The sequence below is a fragment of the Oryza sativa genome, chromosome 2 (genome assembly GCF_034140825.1).
Source record: "Oryza sativa Japonica Group chromosome 2, ASM3414082v1".
NCBI classification, from domain to species: domain Eukaryota; kingdom Viridiplantae; phylum Streptophyta; class Magnoliopsida; order Poales; family Poaceae; genus Oryza; species Oryza sativa.
In genome coordinates, this window is record NC_089036.1 from 26,782,470 (window position 1) to 26,803,188 (window position 20,719).

The 20,719-nt window shown below is 42.9% G+C and overlaps 2 protein-coding genes and 1 long non-coding RNA gene across 4 annotated transcripts; all 3 read right to left on the reverse strand.

The window, feature by feature from the left end:
• Nucleotides 1-913: 913 nt before the first annotated feature.
• LOC4330174 (uncharacterized) lies at nt 914-4,987 on the reverse strand. 2 transcript variants are annotated; one of them, XM_015767101.3, is made up of 9 exons: nt 4,543-4,987; nt 4,291-4,400; nt 3,861-3,929; nt 3,202-3,317; nt 3,064-3,118; nt 2,307-2,427; nt 2,119-2,166; nt 1,555-1,649; nt 914-1,406 (listed from the first exon to the last, which is right to left on the reverse strand). In XM_015767101.3, the coding sequence occupies exons 1-9, from the start codon at nt 4,634-4,636 to the stop codon at nt 1,305-1,307; spliced, it is 810 nt and encodes a 269-aa protein (XP_015622587.1). In that variant the 5' UTR covers nt 4,637-4,987; the 3' UTR covers nt 914-1,304. The 2 variants fall into 2 exon arrangements, with proteins under 2 accessions (XP_015622587.1, XP_015622588.1); XM_015767102.3 differs by having other exon boundaries at nt 914-1,471.
• Nucleotides 4,988-12,398: 7,411 nt separating this feature from the next.
• On the reverse strand, nt 12,399-19,931 carry LOC9270104 (vesicle-associated protein 2-1). Its single transcript, XM_015768724.3, has 9 exons — nt 19,761-19,931; nt 19,624-19,686; nt 19,448-19,518; nt 16,164-16,245; nt 15,900-16,015; nt 15,656-15,793; nt 15,545-15,571; nt 13,493-13,567; nt 12,399-12,902 (listed from the first exon to the last, which is right to left on the reverse strand). The coding sequence occupies exons 2-9, from the start codon at nt 19,676-19,678 to the stop codon at nt 12,765-12,767; spliced, it is 702 nt and encodes a 233-aa protein (XP_015624210.1). The 5' UTR covers nt 19,679-19,686; nt 19,761-19,931; the 3' UTR covers nt 12,399-12,764.
• Nucleotides 19,932-20,251: 320 nt separating this feature from the next.
• LOC136355122 (uncharacterized) lies at nt 20,252-20,587 on the reverse strand. Its single transcript, XR_010739212.1, has 2 exons — nt 20,525-20,587; nt 20,252-20,443 (listed from the first exon to the last, which is right to left on the reverse strand). It is a non-coding gene; the product is annotated as an uncharacterized lncRNA (long non-coding RNA).
• Between the last annotated feature and the right edge of the window lie 132 nt (nt 20,588-20,719).

Here is a 20,719-nt window from a genome sequence, read left to right on the forward strand (position 1 = left end):
ATTCTGGATCAAGTCCTCGTTTTTGCAGAACATGTTCCCGGATTATCTACAGCGAACCGAATATCCAGGCTAGGAATTAGTTAACTGCTCGTATGAGGTTTGGTTGGAAGAATCGTAGAAGCATAGCCGGCACAAAGCTACTAGTAGCGCGTTTACGGTTACCAGTGCAACTATAAGCTGCTTGATCATCACTTCTGTGTTTCTTTTTCTTCCATCGAGGGTTCAGTTTTCTTTATAGCGTTCCTCTTCTAACTATGCATTTTGTTTAGTAGAAAAACGCAACATCCAGACAACAGATACGGCTTCTTTAAGTCATTTTCAGAGTGTTTTTTTTTTAACGATGAGCTAGTATTAGCAGCTGCCAGCTTTAGTGTATACGCATTCTGTCGCTCATACATTATGCTACAACAATTACATGGATGCTGGGGGACCTGTTGCTTTACCTGCAGTGTCTGGAGTCTGGACCGACCAAAGAGTAGCCACCCCTGAAGTCCTGAACGGCTGAGCCCGGCAGCAGAGGCAAGCACCACCACCCCTAGGAAGCACAGGCACGCTCCAGCTTTATGCAGGGTCATATGATATCATATCCTGACCCCTGAGAACAGAATTAAGTCACATATCAAGTTTGTTCTTCGTTGATTAGTATGGTTTGTCCACTTCCTGTTGTTGGAATCCCTTATCTTTTATCTTTTCGCTCTGCATTCATTTGTTTGAGGAGAGCAGTTCAATCCAGCAGTAGCAAGCAGCAAATGAGCACTCAGAATCCATTCAATCAAGAAAGGCGTGCTGTACCACAAAAATGGTCTGCACTATATAGGAACAAACTTCATGCCCCAGGACAACTAAGGAAACAACAGATTTGCATCATTGCGGAGCTAGCAGAAACAGCTAGCATGATTTCTGCACACTCGGAGAACTGAACACTATCAATTATGCAAATATGGTACACTACAGAAGACACTCAGATTAGCTTTCACAAGAGCCTCTTGTTTATAAAGGAAAAAGGAAAACCTAGAAGCACTTCATTTCGTGGTATGACGGGCATCAACCAAACTGCAACAAAACACCCAACCTACAAACACTCTGCCCTGGCAGCTGATCGGACACTTCAGTTACCCTACGTGGCGTGCTATGACCAAGAGACCTCTATCTTGTAATTTGGAGACAGGTTAACAGAGTACCTAAACTTGAGAGGAAACAAGTGCATCTGCGTTTTGGAATTCACACTGTTTGTGGGCACTAGTTGCAACCCTTATGCAACTCAAGCCTTGCAGCACGTAGCCATGTTATGGTTCAGTTACTAGCTAGCGGGCCAAAAGCTTGTATGATGGCATGTCCTCAATCCGCTGAATATCTTCAAGCAAGAGCTCCCTTTCTAGCTGACGTCGTGTGGACTTCATGACCGTCTGCAATTTTAGTAGCACAATTTAAGTCAAGACGGATGGGTGATTTCATCAACCATTGTCTGTCTCTGAAGATTTTCGTACAAAAAAAAGGGGGTCAATAGGGGTGAGGGTGTGACGCTACTAGAATTGGGATAGAAAGACAACGTACATTGAAGTCCATGTAAGTGGCATGCATGTCAAGCCATTGCTGATCCATCAACTTGAAGGTTATGCAGTAGAGAATGTCAAAAGCCTGATCATTTTCTGGACCAAAAATTGGTGAAATCAATTTTAGGAACACTATACTGAAATAGATTTTAGGAGCACTATAATTTGGAATCAATTTTAGTAGCACTATAATATGAAACAAATATTCAGGGAATTATTACTAAATCCTTCACCAATCTAATATATGTTGTCTGTTTCAAGAAGTATGACTAGTGTGGTATACCTTAGACCATTAAAGTGAATTTAGCAAACGTAGACTATCAATAGTCATAACACAATAGTCATCTATTTGCAAAATCAATAGAGCTGGTTTATATAACAAAAATATACTGAAACACAAATTCTTGTAGCTGCAACATCTGTACAATCATACACCCTAAAGCCTGATCACAGGTCACTAATGGAGTGCAAAGGAACAAATGCATGACTCAGTTTAGGTTCAAAAAAGAAACAAACAATAAGCATCTCCTGTAGATCCTAAGGGATTATGAAACATAGGCTTTACCAGAAAGTAGCTTTAGAAAAACTGCTCCGATGAACGACCTTGGTTTAACTGCAGAGGAAATCGAAGTGAAGTGTCAATTCAACATGAATTTCTAGCACGTTTCAACAACTCTGCAGGAACTAGTATTGTCTAATAAATAGATCCAATCATCCAATAGCTGATAAGCAAAGAACTTTTGGTCAACAAACCTGATTGAAGATCAAGCATCTGGATGAGCATGAATGTTATATTTACACCAGCCACAGCAAATGGATACTCCCAAATTGCACGGTCACCATTCTGCTTCCGAAGAAGTTCCTGAAAAGATTTCTGCATGGAAAGGTAAATTGGTTAATGGGGTAACTCTGAGTAGTAATAAACCTGAAGGTATGAATAACATTTAATATCACCCGATATATACTACTCTCTCCATCCCAAAATAAATGACCACTTTGGATTCAAAATTTGTCCCAAATTAAGTGATCACTTTGGAGTACCACTTATGTCATTAATTACTTCTAATTCAAATTTCTTCCCATTTTACCCCCAACTACCCTCTCACGCACATACATCCCTCAATTAATAAGGGGCATCTAAGTCATTTACCTCCCCTCATAATTTAGACAATAAGTGGTAAGGTGGTTACTTATTTTGGGTCAGAGGAAGTATTTAACAGAACCATTTTCAGCACTCTGTTTTGTCGGATGTACTGTGGATTATTTATGTTTGGCCAACCAGATGCATGAAACGGTCCTCATTTCTTTTTCATAGTAAGGAGATTCTGTACAGCCAGAAATGGTGAAAATTAATTTCAGGTAAGCATTAAATGCTCTATAACCAGAAACGGATCTAGTAGATTATAGCTGTTATACTGAAACATAAGTACTGGGGTACATAAGAATCTCAACTCGTTAGTCATCATCAGTGCTGGTACAAGTATCTTTGGAATCAAGGATTCAAACTTACTGGGAAGTTCTTGGAGAAGTACACTAAGTTCTCCAAGGAGATGAAGCCTCCACCTCTGTAATGACAATACATTTCTTCTTATCTATTTTAGCCACGAAATACTGACAAAAGGGTGGAATGAAGGAGAAAAGCCAATACCTAAAATCTGTAGATGGATCTTTCCCTTGCCAGCCCATCTCTTTCCATTGTTCTGATATTAGTCCCCGAAGCTCAGCTCCAGGAAAAGAAGCACGCCAGAGGTCCTTCAATGCTTCCTGATTGAAGAAATGTGAGGTGTCACATCGAGTAGCTATTCCAACATTTTTCAAGTGTCATCTCCAAGAAGAAATGAACAATACTGGAGAATCACACATGATCTGGAGTTCTGTATTGCCATGCATAACTTCACAAAAGAGTTAAGGATTTAGTTCTCCAGGGATAAGCCACACTGAGAATAAGAGGCCTAAATAAAAAATACAAAATAAACGACCAAAGTTGTTGCATTGTAACCTCAAAAGACTGTCTACATCCTGAAAATCTATTGCCTCTACAAATATCTGAAATCAAATATATTCAGTTACTAACATCTAATATTTCCTCATAAATTCCACATATGTACGGACCTTTTTTTTAATCATACTTTTTCAGTTGAATCAATTCTGGTTATTCAACTTTAGAGAATGTTTCCAACTCATATCTTGTTCTGGACGTTAATATAAAGTTGTGGCACCCCCGCTTCATCAAAAGAGAAAAATATGGAACATCAAAAGTCCTATGTACCAACAGTTAGGTGTCGTGTATCAGCCAAAAACAAGTACCTGATGATCACTGTTTGAACTATCATACTGAACTTCTAACCGGTTCTGTAACCTCTGTAGGCACTCTTCCTGGGACAGAAAATGAAAATTGTTACTTCCACTGTTCCACTTTTTTTTTCAACTAACACATGCAAAAACTCATTATCTTGTGGCGCACATGTATGGTACGGAACAGTAAACTAATATTTGGAATACTTATGTTAAAAATAGAATTGAAGCCATTTAAGCGAGCATGGAAAATGTAGGCAGGACATGCCTGATAAAACGCGAGAATCAGAGTAAGGATAGTAATTCGGAGATGAATTCGGCGATGACCAGAAGCAACTTTCAAAATTTGTGAACAGAACCCAGAACTCAACACAGTATTATTAGCACCATGGAAGCAGAACTGTGGGGATCAAATCACACAGAAGGGAAAAGCCATCATCACCTGAACTGGCGTCAAATCGAAGGAGAGGCGCGCGTCGCTGTCCCTCCTCTGGGCGCACACGCAAGACAGCCCCTTCCCGATCCACGCCGTCGACCCCGTCACGACCTCCGCTGCACCGACGAGCGCGCGCGAAGCAGCAACAGCAGCAGCAGCAGCACAAAACCATGGTGAGCTTCCGCGCTACCACGAGCCACAATTCGGGCATGGAGACAGCCAAATCGGAGAAGGGAGGTAGTAGTAGTAGTAGAGTACCCGAAGACGAGTGGTGGAAGGCGGCCGCTCCCGCGGCGCGCTCGGAGCCGGCGAGCCGGCGGACGGCGACGAATGAGCCCGCGTTCGCGTCCATCTACCTCCCCCCACAAGCTCCTTGCTCGAGCAGGACGCCTCTCCTCCCGGAACCCGCTTCCCCCTCCCCTCCCCTCCTCCCTCCCTACTCGCCGCGATCCGCGCGACTGCGGGGATCCATGGGGACGGATGGACGGCGGCGCTCCACCCACGGCGAGATCGCACGGGCGGATCCCAAGGACGCAGGAAAGGAAAGGAAAAAAGAGAGAGAAAGAGATAGCCCCCCTCCTGATTAGGCAAGCGAGGGCCGCGAGGCGAGCGAGGCGGCTGCTTCAACTTCAAGAACTTCTTCGCTTCGCTCGCGTCCGTCAGTTGGTTTGGCTGCCTCTGCCACCGCGCCTCGCCTCGCCTCGTCTCGCCTTTCGGTTTGGTGCGAATAAATGAACAGCGCGAGTTGCTGCTGCTGCTGCTTGCTTCGCTTCGATTCGCCGCTCCCTCTCCTCTCCCCTCTTCTTTTCTTTTTTTTTTTTTCTTTTGTTCGATTTGGGGCATATGCGTTTTAATTGAGAGGATGGAATTTCTGTACAGAGATGCAGATCTGCATGATTTCGTCCTGATGTGGCAGATTAAGGGCGGGTACTTTTGAGCTGTTAGGTGTGGAGGCTGTGCATAGACAATACAAGTACTACTAATATATTGTCGACTGCATCTTGGAAAGGGCAAGTACAAGTTTTCTCAACATGGGCTATTTTTATTGCTAGTTTAAGTCTATTTTTGCACTTAAATTTTACCTGAAGTCCATTTTCCAACCTGAAGTACAAAACTGGTTGTTTTGCACCTTAACTTCGTAACTGGATAGGTAGCATCTTGCACCATTTTCTTTAATGTTTTGTTTGAAATTAAGGTGTTCTTTTTCTAGGTTATACTCTAATTTTGTTATACATGCTTTTGTTGATGATGTAGATGTCATTTAGTACATGATTGAAGTTCATAGTTCCACTATCATCATCACAAGTTCAGAAACTACCATGTAAGATGGTTTAGGGTGCTATTTTTTCCGGTTTTTAAAGTTGAAGGTGAAAATAACCGGTTTTTAAGCTCAATGTGACAAATAGATTCGAGCACAGTCGAAGGTTTACCCAGGCATCTTGTACCTTTTCCCTGTTCATGGATTGATATATTAAAGATACAAATGGCTAGTGTGTCGTTATTAATGTATTGTCCCCAATTCATAGGTCGTCTACTTCAACCACCCAAGGATCTCCTTGTAATTAAATCGGCGGGAAAAAGACGGTACCATTCGATCGATTTGAGCTGTCATTTTCTGAATCTGCTAATAAAGATCTTTTTTTTCCTACGTGTGTACCTCTTCAGCTTACTCAGCTGTCGCCATTGCATCATGCTAGCTTTGAGGTTACAGTTTGGTTTCGAATTCCATTATTCAATATTTGGTTCAGTGGATCTGCACCGAACGAAAACGCGAATCATATGCTCGCTGTGTCGCGCCCGCGCGCTGCCCACTGTCCTCCAACCCCATCCACCTTTTCTTCATCGGAAAGGCAGCTCTGGTCGCCGAACAAACACCTCGATCGATTCTCAGCAACCGGCATCGCTCATCTACTCTGGTCTCTTGCTTTGAATCCGTGCTTCGTGGCCATCTTTACCCCCGTGGTGGATTGGATTTTGGATGGTACGTGACGAACTGCTGTAATCTACAACGCACGTAAACAACGGATCATGTCCTACCATTGCAGCGATGCCAACTCCACAAATGGTTACAGTAACATGATCAGCGTTCGAGGTTATCGTAAGCATTGATTGAAAGCTGGAAAAAACGGGTACAGAGAAGAGAAAGAAAAGTGTACAGTTACAGGCTTACAGCTCAGAGAACAGGGGTCGCGGCATGTGATGTGGTGAGACGTCCCAGTCCACGGTTAGGCGCGACCCGGTGGGAAAAAGAGGGCGGTCGCTCGGGTAGTCGGGTCGATCGGCCGCGGCCGGCGGGCGGGCGGGCGGGCGCGTGGGGCAAAACATGGCCCGACACCGCCTCGCTGGGCTCGGCCTGCCTCCGCTTTCCGCGGCCGCGTCTTTTCTCCCCCGGGGAGAGGAGAAAAAAAGACGGCCAGAAAACGATGGATTTCCGCGGTTCGGACGGGCGGCGTCGCGTGCGCGCCGTGGCGACGCGCGGGTGGGCGGCTCTCTCCCGTCCCGTGCGAGGTGGGAGTGGGACACCAAACCGGTTGCTGGTGTGGTGGTGTTGGAGTGGAGTGGATTGGGTTTGGATGGGGGGATGCGCACCCCGGCGCTGTGTGCGCTGCACCTGCCGCCACGGTGGTCGGGAGTGGATGTGATGTGTGTGTTGTTGGCCCGGTGCATGGTGGGTGTAGCACGTACGTAGTCGGTGTCGGGGTCATCTGGGACGTCTCAGGAAGTCAGGATAGCGTTTTGTGGTTTGGAACGGAATATAACTAGAAGAGCTGTAGCTCGCGTCTCGCGATAAGTAGAAGGGTTAGTGTCCGTGCTGAATTCGCGTCAATCTGTGTTAGTGCTGGCCGGCCCATGCTTGGATGGACGTTTATGTCCGTGTTTGTTTAACTTGGCTAGTTTTTTTTTAATCTTTTAAATTGTTAATTAATCTGCTGACATGGCAAAATAACACTACCTCACCGGTCTGGCTAGTGTGACAATGTTATTTGGCCACACCGGTCTAATTAGCGTTGCGGGATAAAACAAATTTTATAAGGGTTTAAAATTATAAAATTTTAAAAATGTTGTGGCATGATAGGGTTCAAATTTTAAAAATAAATTATATAAGGGTTTATCTAACATTAAAAATTAAAAGGGTTTTGAAAATAATTAGAAAATTCAGTTTTTTGGGTACTGGTACAGCCATTTTTGTTCAAAAAAAGAACATTGGATGACGATCATGTAAACTTAGCAAAGAAAGCTGGAAAACATGATGGCTCATCATAATTTGGACCACAATCAACGTATATACCTCAACAGATGATGCTTGCTTGTGCGTTGTTGATTGCTAGCTTAGCACCACGCTTATGGACTTTTGGTTTTGGTTCGATCGTTTAGGTGTGATATACAACAACTCAGGTACTTCCCTTTTCCAAAAGGGAAAACAATAACTCAAGTACGTAGCTTGAGCATGCGAGGACTATTGCCTTTAAGTATAGTTTAATGGTGACTTTAGAACTTTAAACAATGATCATGCATAGGTAGCGTGGGTGTGATATAAGTTCATCAAAAGGGGCGCCGTCAAATATTAATAACGAGCTTGTTAAAGTTCTCCTACTTAATCCTCATATGATGGTCTCCTACCGTCCTACGTAGGATCTAATAATGTTGATTTACCCTTTCTGTGATGCCCTTTTCACTAACGAACCCAAATCAACATGCAGGGCAATTAAGCACCGTCACCTAATCAATCAAGTCGTATCTATAAACTTCTTGTGCCATTCTCAACAATGAACACATCTTTTTCAGATAACAACACTAAATTATCTTGTACTACTAGAACAATTGAGCAAATCCTCTTTCAGATATCTACACCTTTCACTTCCCTCTGCTCTGGAGCAGAGAGCCTCCGGTCCGGTATACTTCGCACGTGTATCCTCATATAACAAAGTAAAGAAAGTACCGTCTGATCTTTTAACTGATTGTTGTCACTGCCCTAATGGCTAACGCCTAAGTCCTAACGCTCCGATTTTACCGGAGAATCATGTGAAATTGTGCGCCTAAAACCTTTAATTTACTACTTGATCAGCGACAGCATGAAACATCAAAGTTGTAACATGGCATTACTACTATTAATCTGCAGAGACTTTGGTCACATATGCTGACCACCTAGATCTCGGTAGGGGTTCGTGCTCCAAAAGATTCTTGGCCTAAAATCCGTGACAAGGCCGGCGTAAATTATTGCTCCCGGCTGAGTCATCAAGGGCATAGGAATGTGGCGCGATGCACATGCGATGCGAGGCAAATGCTAGGCGTGGCCGCTCGCCGTGCAAGCAAGTGTACATAAGCTGTGTTTAGATTTAAAGTTTATATTCAAACTTTTAATTTTTCCTATCACATTAACCTGTCATACACACGTAAACTTTCAATCATATCGTTTCAATTTTCAACCAACTTCTAACTTCACCGTAAACTAAACACCATAGGCAACCTTACCTTCTTTCCATGCGTGCCACCGACGTGTCGAGGACATAGGCATAGGCATGGCAGAGTGTAATCAACAGCGGATATGGATAGATATCAATCACATCACAACCAGAGAGCGGCTTACATTTTCAGATTTCGGGTCACATGGCGCGGCATGCTTCTTCTGAATATGATGATCCTTGTCGTACTGCGTGGCAGTCGTCGTGGTCATCCGAGAGATGATGCACTGGAAGCACACAGAAGAAGAAGAAGAAGAAGAAAAGCTCGGTGGAGCTCGGTGAAGACTTGAGAGTAGCGATGAGCTCGCGCCTTGCGCCCTGGTGATCGTACGTGTTTGACTCTAAAAATCTAGATGATTTGATTATTCCCGTGCGTGCGCGCGTGCGTTCGTGCGGCCGCGGCACGGTCAGGTTACTGACGTACTCACTCAGGTGTTCGGCCTTTGGCAGTTTCGCGGCTTCGTCCTCTCCTTTCTCCGGTTCCTGAATGGCGGATGCTGCTTGCATTGTGCGTAGGGATGGCAACGGGGTGGGACGGGACCGAGTTGGGCAAGAACGGCCCCGGCCCCGCTCCCCGCATTTGCCCCCCGCCCCGCATTGCTTGTCGGGTGAAGAACCCCACCCGCCCTAGGCCCTGCAAGGGACTCGCCAGGTGAGCGGGGAGCCGGGGACCCACAGCATCAGGCTAGGGACAGGTGTGGACGGTGAGTCGGTGACGATGGAGTTGGGACTGGCCACCGACGCCAGCTAGGTGCCGGCTAGGGGAGACGATGGCGGGCTGGCCACCGGCGCTAGCGATGGACGACGACAATGCAACACCAGCTAGGAGCGGCAGTGGCTAGGATGGTGTCGGCTTGGGGAGGCGAAGGCAGGCCACCGACACTGGCTAGCGGCGGCGATGGATGGGACGACGACGGCTGCCGTCAAGTCACTGCTGGGCGACACCTGGGAGAGGACCGACGAGGAGACGAGACAGCATGGCGCAAACGACGAAGCATCAGGGCGGCATGGTGGCTTAGCGGCGGCTGCTAGTGTTGAGCCTGGGAAAGGGTTGTGGAGCGAGGGCGTGACCTGGGAAAGGTGTTTGGCGGATCACGGCCTCATGCTGGTGGCGACGTTGGCGGCGGCGCGGCGCACGGCCTCTTGCTGAGAGATAATTTGGGGATCGATCAAATCATCTGGCTGCTCGTGACTTCATCTACGGTTTTCTTTGTTGTACGCATCCATCGAATTGGGCTGCAACTGAGCTAGATGTGGCCTTCTTTATGAAGGGCTTGGTGTCCACCGAAAGGAATAAGTTCACTTTGACTCTCTTAACTAGTGGCCGAATCTGATTCGTATCCCTGAACCACAATACTGGGTATCTCAACACCCCTAACTATTAAAATCGCTGTAATTTGACTTCCTCGGTGGTTTTGAAGAACGGTTTTGTTGACGTGGCGTCTATGTGGCGTTGTTGACCTGGTATCTGTTCCACGTGACGCTGACGTGGCGCTTAGGTGTCATTCAAACAAACATATATGTGCGGGACCCATTTGTCATTCAGACAAAAAAAAAATTTATGGGGCCTACATATCATCTCTCTCCATTTCTTCCTCCTCTCTCTCCCCCCTTCTCTTCGGTCTTTACATTGGCCCGTATGCGGGGAGCGGGCGCCGAATCGGCGGCGGCGGCGGGCGCTGGAGCGGCAGCGGCGTGTGAGAGGAGGCGGAGCGAGAGGGCGGGGACTGGGGATGAGGAGCGTGCGGGAGTTATAGGGAATTGCTAAAAAAGTATCGTAAGCTTTTTCAGTAGAAAACTTTCGAATGCAACTATAGGAATGACATCAAGATTGAAAATTTTAGATCCGTGCCAGAAAGTTTTAGATATTCATACTTGTGTTGGGTTCACAGTTCGTTCGAGAGAGATTATGAGGTTTTAATTCAGAGATTATGAGCTTGGAGACGAGACGACGCGAAGCTTTTTGCGTCATCGTCGCTCGGCGAGCTGGAACGTGCGCTTCAGAAACTGGCTGGCGACCTCGTCGTCGCGGTGGCAGAGCACGCGGAGGATCGTGTTCGGGTCGGCGGCGTCCCACCGCCTCGATGTCGGCGGCACCGGCGCCACGCCGCCGTAGCCGCCGTTGCCGTCGTCACCGTGCCCCACCAACGTCCTGCTCGACAAGGACGGCGCCGCCTGTGTCGCCAACTTCAACCTGGCACTCCTTAGCCCGCGCACGCCACTGCCCGCCTCGGAGGCTACATGGCGCCGGAGCAGGAGGACAACAAGCGGCTGTCACAGCCTCACAGGAGGCCGACGTGTACAGACGATACGCTCACCGGCAAGGTGCCGGCGCAGTACCTGCAGTCGTCGCCGGTCGCTGCCTCCTCCTGCACGCCGCCGCCCCTCCAGCCCCCGCCGCCTATTCGGCGCCCGCTCCCTGCATACGGGCCAACGTGAAGACCGAAGAGAAAGGGAGAGAGAGGAGGAAGGAAACGAGAGAGATGGCATATGGGCCCACATGTCAATGGGTCCCACAAATATATTTTTATTTGAATGCCACCTAAGCGCCACGTCAACACTACAAAGAACAAATACTTCGGTCAACAACGCCACATAGGCGTCACGTTAGCAAAACCATCCTCCAAAACCATCGAGAGAGTCAAATTGCACCGGTTTTAATAGTTGAGGGTGTCGAGATATCCGGTATTGTGGTTTAGAGATACGAATCAGATTCGGCCATTAGTTAAGGGAGTCAAAGTGAACTTATTCCCCACCGAAACTAAGCTACCTCCAGATTATTTGTTTTAATGGGCCACCTTCTATGCATTGTGTACTTTAGGGGCCCACGAGTAACCAGCGGGTAATTTTTCAACCCCGCTCCCACCCCTGAAAATGAGCGGGGCCCCGCCCCGCCGCACCCGCGGGTTAGAATTTCCACCTACCACCGCCCCTATAGGGGTGGGTCCCCGGCCCCACAAGGGAAATCGCCACCCCTAGTTGCACGCTTGGGCCTTCAACAAGCTGGGCATCTAGCCTGAAGTCTAGAAAAGTGGACATTGGGGACCTGTTTAGATTGTAGTCAAAATAAACCTTATCAAATTTTGGCAATGCTAAAATTTTAGCAAGATAGCAATATTGACAAAATGGCAGAATTTCTTATGTACTGAGCAAATTTGGCAACAAACTAAACATATATATTTTTCTGGCAACTTTACCAAAAAAGATATGGTTAGAAATAACATTAAAGTGAACAAGTCTTAGGTTTTTTGGGAGAAGCAGAGAACCCAATACGCTGTTTTTTCTTTCAGTTCATCAGTACATTTTTTAACTTTTTTTTCTCCTACCCAAATGATTCACAATCCAGCCCACATGTTAGTGAGCAGTACTACTACAGAGGACCCTCAATGATTCATCGGTTTCAAAAATAAAAAGGCGATTCTCAGATGCAAGCGGAGATGACTTGCAGAGGCATACCTGATACCATCACCACCGAAGCAGAGAATAGAATGTGACGTAGATCGAAGATTTCCAAGCATTCCAGCTCTTTTGCCATGTGAAAAATTAGGGGTGAGTATAGAGCTAGATATTGAGCTGTTTCCCCTTTGATTTATTTAAAAGGTTTTTTTTTTCGTACTATAAAGTTAGGATTGATGCTGCGATCATGAAACATCCTAAAAGCGCTAACTTGACGTCCTTTTAGATTTCCAACCGGTAAAAGCATACAGCTTCTTCCTGATATATATGCCAAACTAATTATACAGAGAGATTACATAGGAGGAACAGATAAAAAACTAAGGAACGTGGGGGTGAAACATTGCGACCCTTTTATGATTTTGACGCATATTAACTACAATGGAAAGAACAAAAGAATAATTGTGGAGACTAAAGTAGAATTTTCCATATGTTTTTTTTCTCCCCAGAGCAGCTCACTCGACTCTTAACCTAGCTAAGCTTGTTTGACTGATATTGACCTGTGCGCATCACATTTTTTAGCATTAAGCTGAACACTATATCTCTTGATTGCGACCATGGCATTTAAGCAGCAGGCTGCGGGGAAGAGAAGATTAGGCTCATCAGAAGCCCAACCAAGAGACCTATGAGCCCAACAAAAGCAGCAAACGTTAAGGAGAAACCCGTATCGCTTTTGCGGCTTCTACGCCTCCTAATCACATCCTGAAAAATATATAATGCAAATTATATGTGGAGAAATTCAATATAAGGGAGCAAAGGGGTATACAAACGAATCATCTTGAAAACTTACTAACGAGGATATTCCACATTCATGAAATGCTAGTAGCAATGGGATTTTTATGCACATTTGTCATTCCCACTTTCATACTTTTTTAGACAAATCAAATCGACAACTACTCATTTTGAACTGTAAAATAGTAGGACTAGAATATGGTTTTCTTTTATTTCCTTGACAACATTTGTTTCCACAACCCATCAGAAGAAATAAATACCAAGCAAACAAACTTTGCATTTTTAATGAAGAACTGATCGATCACAATTATAGAAATATAAATAATTGCTATCCACCCAGGGCGAAGAATTTCTTTTGCATTTTGCTCAAAGCCAGATATTTTTAATCGAAACTAATTATTTTTTCTCCATACTATACATTTTTTATGACGGGTTCAAACAATAAAACGGCAGTATAAGGTTCACAGTTCAGATGTTAATATCATTGAGTAACATAAGGGCTACGGTGAAATAAAGTGGTGAGCATAAAACAAAATGAATTGCAAAAAAATAAGGCTGACCAATTCACGTTGCATTTGCTGATTTTGCTGCAGCATGTTATCTCTTTCATCTTTCAAGCGTTGTATTGTCTGTATCTGAATAGAAGAAAATGAGGTGCTAATTAAGAAAAAAACGATAACAGAACATATCACAAAGATGTTTCTTTGTTCAGGCAAATTTAGTTAAAATTGTATAGAATTACCATCAGCTAGGGCACATTTAATGAGGCAAACTCTTTAGGAAACCAAAAAAATTATCCAAATTCTTTATTTGGATTTTGGAATATGTCAGTCAAGATAAAGAAAACTATTACTTTCATAATGGACGAAAGGACAATGGATTCTAAGGGTGTGTTTAAGGAGAAGGGGATTGAGGAGATTGGGGAGATACGCAAAACGAGATGAGCCATTAGCTCATGATTAATTGAGTATTAACTATTTTAATATTTAAAAATGGATTAATATAATTTTTTAAAGCAACTTTCCTATAGAAATTTTTTGCAAAAAAAGCACCGTTTAGTAGTTTGAAAAACGTGCACGCGGAAAACGAGAATCAATCTCCCCTATCTTCCCATAACGAACAGAGCCTACGTTCTGGTCCCAGTGCACTGTTAAGAAATGCAAAGGCAACCTGCTCATAGGCCTCTAGGGCCTCACTTCTGTGGTTCTACCCTCAATTATGGATAGTTTTTCTCAAGTTCAACTTTATGATCATTTCAACCATCTTATATCGTTGCTTCATTTTTCTATACTATTTTAAATGTTGGTAGTGCTGGTGGCGACATACCACTCTTATCACTGACATGTGAACTCCTCTTTGGCAGTGAAAAATTTAAACCTCCTTGCCTCTTGCTATCAGAGCTGAGAGATAGAGAGATTTGGGCTAACTATCATAGAGCCTTTTTTTTTCCAACCGTAGGTAGATAGACTGATCTTTTCTTTTCCAAACTTGGGTCTTTGGAGTGATGAGAATGATTAAAATAATCAATCGTCACACCCACGATAAAGTCACAGTGATTATTATTTTTACATACATCTAATTAATACTCATATACTCTATATTTAATTAAAAATTACAACGATAAGCAATATAATTTTTCCACAACATTTGATTTTTCTTTTAATCCTGTAACAAAGTACTGGCATTCTGCTAGTTTTCCAAATTCCAACACTTACACTTTCAGATGATCATGTTTTTCTCATTAAAAAGGCGTTTATAACTGTAGAGGAACATAAGGTAACATTACAAAGCAATGAATCATGGTAATGCCCAAAATAGCATGATAATTTCTTGCCAGAATTAGGGATGAAAAAGGCTCAGAACAGACGGAAACCACCCTATGTAGTTTTCATTTCAATGTTTTTTTTTAAATAATAAATTAAAATTGGAAACCCCAAATATGAAAATAAAATCGAATGCGAACATAGAGAATATGATAACGGATATTTATCGGAGTATAAAACCCCCCTCAAATTAAACTTCTGAAATCAATGAAAAGGTGTAGCTCATTATTTTTTCTAAAACAACAAATCGACATTTCTAACTTTTTATCAATTAACAATAACACGACTAGTTGTAAAGAGAACAAGAACTATATTTATCTAATATGGCATGGCCTAACAAAAACAAAACAAAACAAATCTAAAGCACCGGACTAAAAAAATATATCTCCATTGAACTAACGACCTCAATATTCATTAAAATCTGAATATCTTAGAGTAGAGAAGGCTGAAACAAATCAACAGCATATAAAAATATTCCGTTTCTGATCTCGAAAAAAAAATCTAAATTTGTTTCCAGGAATAAATTCGTCTCCGAAAAGTTTCCGACCGATTCTGGTTTCCGACGGACAGTAGCCTTTGCATATTCGATTCTGTTTCCGAGAAAAAAAAAATCCAAATTTGTTTTTGTTTCTGAAAATTTCCGAAAAAAATTCCGATCGACGTTTTCTATTTCCGAAAACATGTCCGGAAATCAGAAATTTTCCTTCAATGGAGAGATATTTATTGTGATATTATTTAGGTGTAGTTCCCTGATAAAATGAGAGATGCCTTTAGGATCAGTTGCATTACCTCTTCAATGCTTGCATTCTTCAGCATCTGCATGTAGTACAGTGCAAAACATGAGTCCTTTGCACATAAGTTTGGTCAGCGTCATACAAGTTTCCAACATAGTACTCTCACCGTGAAATCGTCAGACAACGATTTGAAGCTCCTGCTTCCTAAAGATGTAATACCAGAGTCGTCGGAACTTCCACTAGGCACTGTATAAACAACCTTAAGCTTTATTTCCTCAATCACCTTATCAACTTCCTTGTTGAACTGGACACACAAAAATGGCATATAGTTTGTAGGTTAGAAGTCATGTCATTTTAACAATAATGCATCACTAAAGCTTGAAAATCATATATTTGCATTTTATGCTCACCGTATCAGGAGGAATCTCGTCCATGTCAGTACTGGCAGCTACCCTAGTGCTCTGAATCAAGAACTTATCCTTGCATTGCATATCTTGTGGGTACTCTTTCTGCGCCTGGAGCGTAACTACACCAACAAACAAGAATGCAGATATCCAAATATCAAGACGAAACAAGAAGCCTAAAGAGAACCACTGCTTGGCATACTAGAAAATGGCAAAACTGGAAACATGTATTTACTTGTTATTGTGCAAGAATTGGAAACATGTATTTACTTGTTATTGTGCAAGAATCCCATGGCTGGACGATGTTCGCGTTCGGCCGGACGAAATACTTCCTTGGTGATGTTGTTTTGACCTGAATGGAAAAAGAACAAATTTGCATCAAATCTTCTTGCCAGGTTTCAGAAAATCTGGGAGGTTTCTGTCAAGAAATATTGTAACATTTTTTTGGGCGCAAGAGATTTGTGCATCATTTTATTAAGAGAGAGTAAAGTTTCCTGGTTACAACCAAAGAGAAAAGAAAGACAAAAAAGATGAGGAGCTAAGAGGAAAATAAAAGGACTACAACTCAAGTTCTATTCTCACAACCGATGTGGCTACGAGCAGAGCTGCAGAACCTCCTTTTTGGCAAGACTATCGGGTGTGGCTAATGGGCGATCGATCCCCATCCCCCCATACACTCCTCTCCCCCCTTCCTCCTCCCCTTCTTCTCTTCCTACTACATCATAATTTTTTTTTAAAAAAATAAAGTTGGAAAAATTTATGTATAGAAATACTATATATAAAAAATATTTGAATTCAAATTCAAATTTGAAACAGGTATGTAAACTTTTAACTTATAAACTTTTGGTCTATAAACTAATATTTGAATTCAAATTCAAATTTGAATCGGGTATGTAAACTTTTGACTTATAAATTTTGGGTCTATAAACTTTAGATGTATAGAAATACTATATATAAAAAATATTTGAATTCAAATTCAAATTTGAATCAAATATAATTCAAATTCAAATTTGAATTGGGTATATAAACTTTTGACTTATAAACTTTTGGTCTATAAACTTTAGGTGTATAAACTTTAAATGTATATAAATACTATATTAAAAAATATTTGAATTTAAATTCAAATTTGAATCGGATATATAAACTTTTGATTTATAAATTTTGGGTCTCTAAACTTTAGATGTGTAAACTTGAGATGTACAAAGTTTAGGTGCATAAATTTACTAAAATAGGAAAGTAATGCGGTGCCAAAAAAAGGAAACCACGTGGAGAAGAGGGGGGCGATCGATCAAGAATCCTAATGAGCGATCGCTCGCGTCACGGAGTGGAGAGCGATCGGTCCTCATCACGGGGTGGTGGGCCTCTCTCCCCACGTTGCTTTCTTTTTTTCCGCACCGCATTACTTTTCTGTTTTAGTAAGTTTATACATCTTAAGTTTACTCATCTAAAGTTTATACATCTAAAGTTTGTATTGTTAAAGTTTATACACATAAATTTTATATACCCTATTTGAATTTGAATTCAAATTTAAATATCTTAAGTTTACTCATCTAAAGTTTATACTTCTAAAATTTGTATTGTTAAAGTTTTCCTGGTCAAAAAAAATTGTATTGTTAAAGTTTATACACATAAAGTTTATACGGTGAAAGTTTATATACCCGATTTAAATTTGAATTCAAATTTAAATATATTTTGTATAAAATATTTATATACATATAGTCTATATGTACAAAGTTAGCAATGTATATGTTTATATATATAAAGTGTATGTACATGAATATATTTTAGTGTAATATATTTATTTATTCTCTTTCTTTTTTTCACACTTATTTTCAAATTGATTTTAAATTTATGAAGAACCCACATCGTATGCAGACAGTCACGAGTGAGGTTGAGAAAAGAAAAAACGTGTAGTACTCCTTGATCTGATCGCGTGAAGTGACCCCTAGTGACTAATTGCGTATTAGACGGATCTGCGATCGATCGCCCATTAGAAGCTTCGTCTTTTTGACAAGACTATCGCGCGACCTAATCAGCGACCACAACTACAACTACAGGTATTCCAAAATAGTATGGATCCCAAGTACATCTTGAGGGCTCCTTTGCAGCTCGGGATCCCGGACAAATCCTAGGAAGCTGGTCCACGGGGAAAATTTCCACGGGTCAATTTTGTTAGCTCCATTTGTAAGCTCACAGGACGGGGATTTTCCGGCCCAATCACAGGGATCCCAAGGAAAAGTATCCTGAATGTCCGTGATCCTGCAATGGAGCATAGAATTTAACTATCTGTCACTTTACCTTACATATAGCTATTCTTTAAATGTCTTCCTAATGTATATAATTTTTCTTACCACTATAACAGGCACAACGGGTGAATCAAATTGAGTAGGTACATCGGGAAATGTGTTCTAAAAATAATAGACTAAAATATATGGCCAATCCTTAAACTTGATAGTGGGTGTCACTTAGTTCCGTAAACTTAAAACTTGCACATTTAGGTCTACCATCTTGATTTAATGAACCATAGTCGGTCCAAACCTTGTTTGACAGGAGCTGACCGCCGACGTGGCATTCCACGTAGACAATACATTTATAGCTAACCTATTACAGCAGCGAAGAGTGATGGAAGAATTGCAATTTGCCCCTTCATGCTATAGTACCATCCCGAAACCCACAAAATCCCATTTCGCCTTCGTCATCGCTATTTCGTACTTCACCGTCGCCAACCCTCCCTCATTACTATACCCCGTACTTCACCATCTCAGTCGCTAATCCAAGCCATTGGGAGAAGGCGAGGGATTTTGTGGGTTTCAGGGTGTCCCTGTAGCGGGAAGGGGCAAAATATAATTCTTCCACCACTCTTCGCTATAAAGGGGGCTAGTTATAAATGTGTTATCTACGTGGAATGCCATGTTGGCGGTCAGCTTCAGTCAAACGAGGTTTGGACTGGCTATGATTTATTAAACCAAGATGGTGAACCTAGATGTGTAATTTTAGTTTATGGATGTAAATGACACACACTCTTAAGTTTGTATATTACTCGTAAAAGTAAATCCGGTAGATAGTGGTATTTGGAGAGTAGCTATCAGTATGAGTAGCAAAAATAGTTAAATCCCCATGGAGTCCCCCGCAGCAGCAGGACGCGAGGACGAGGTGGCCGCTGCGGCCGCAACGGCCGCCGCCGCCGCCGGCTAGGCGGCCGGCGTTGGGTGGAGGCGCAACGACCAGGGCATCCCGCGAGGGGCCCTCCACCCCCAGGAACCGCATTGCCCGACCTGGCCGGCTCCGCCGCCGCCGCAGCCTCATCGACCTCGGGCGCCGCCGGACTCCCTCTCCAACCGCGCTCCAGTGAGGACATCGTTCGAGAATCGAGAGTACCGCGGGCCCGAGGAGGAAGAACCTTCGTTCGACATGGGAGAAGTCGAGAAGAGGGGGGAAGGAGAGGAGGAGGAGGCAGGTGGGAGGTGTGGCCGCCGGGGACCGGAGTGGTCGCCGGCGCACGGCGCTCTCGTCTCTCAGCTCTCAGCGGTGAGTTCGCGAGTTTCGATAGATACCTTGAATGCAACATGATGCTCGCTGTTGTTCACCACCTTGAGATTGCAATAGCACGGTTTGTCCAGCTCAACTGCACGCGAGAATTCAACGGAGAGAAGAAACCACGGATGGTTAAGGCTAAATTAACCGCTCGTAAATGTTGTTAGGATAATCTCAAGAACTCCTCTGAACTTACATAGGAAAGTGAGGTCCTCGGGGTAGATGGAGATCAGCGTTCCGCCGCCACCCATTGCCACACCTGATCAAACAAATTGAACTGAAAGGACGCCCAAATATGCATAATTCGCTGCATTACAGAAGAGATGATATTACCTTTCCCTTCGTTGTCTTCGTTCAGAGTAAAATCCGGCCTTTCTTTCCAGGAACTGAATTGAACTGAAAGAAATTTGCATGAGGAATTGGAAGAGCAGGAGCTAGGAGCGAAGGAAGAGAAAGAGAGAGAAACGAATGGGTTTGGGTTTGCCTTTTCTTGGCTTCTCGGCGACAATGACGGGGCAGCACTCACTTCTTGGGCCCGTGGCAGTTGCCTTTTCCCCCATTTTTTTCGAGTGAACAGCAAAGCTCTTTTTTTTATTTAATTGGTGGTTGATGATTTATGTTACTATTTACTATTCGGTGCATCTTTTCCAAGAATAGAAACTCATGGCACTTGGAAGTTACTCTCTCATCGTTTTGCTAGTAATTTTCATGAGCATGCTTAGTCTGGATGCCATTGAATACTCAAATGCGATAACATATAAGCATTTTCTGTTCACCCTGTTTAGTCTAAATCATAACCAAAAAATCGGTTTTCAACAGAGCAATGAGATCATGCTGTGCCATTCAATTTCTTTTTCCTAAAATGATTCAATTCTGACATAAAGTGCAAACTGAAAGGAACACATAAGAAAAAAAAAAGGATCTGAGGAATATTCTTGTCTGCTCAGGGTGTTTACCCGTTAAACAAACATTAGCCATTTTGCTCTATATTTTCCTCAATGAATCATTGGAGCATCCTAGCAAAAAAGAATGGAAAATAGTTGGTGTCTATGTAACTGTTCTCTACTGATGGAAGTAGCTCTACAGTTTTTAAATACCTGGCAGATGAGGTTCCAATCATTTTGCCCACTATGAGACATGGAATAACCTACAAAGCAAAAAGGTTATGAAGAGTGTCACTCAATTGTTGCTTAAAGAAACTAAAGCCAAAACTTAACTTCAACTGGAACTAGTGTAATCAAGTAGGGTACAATTCAGGACAGACTGCACAAAATGATTAAGTCTTCAGTTAT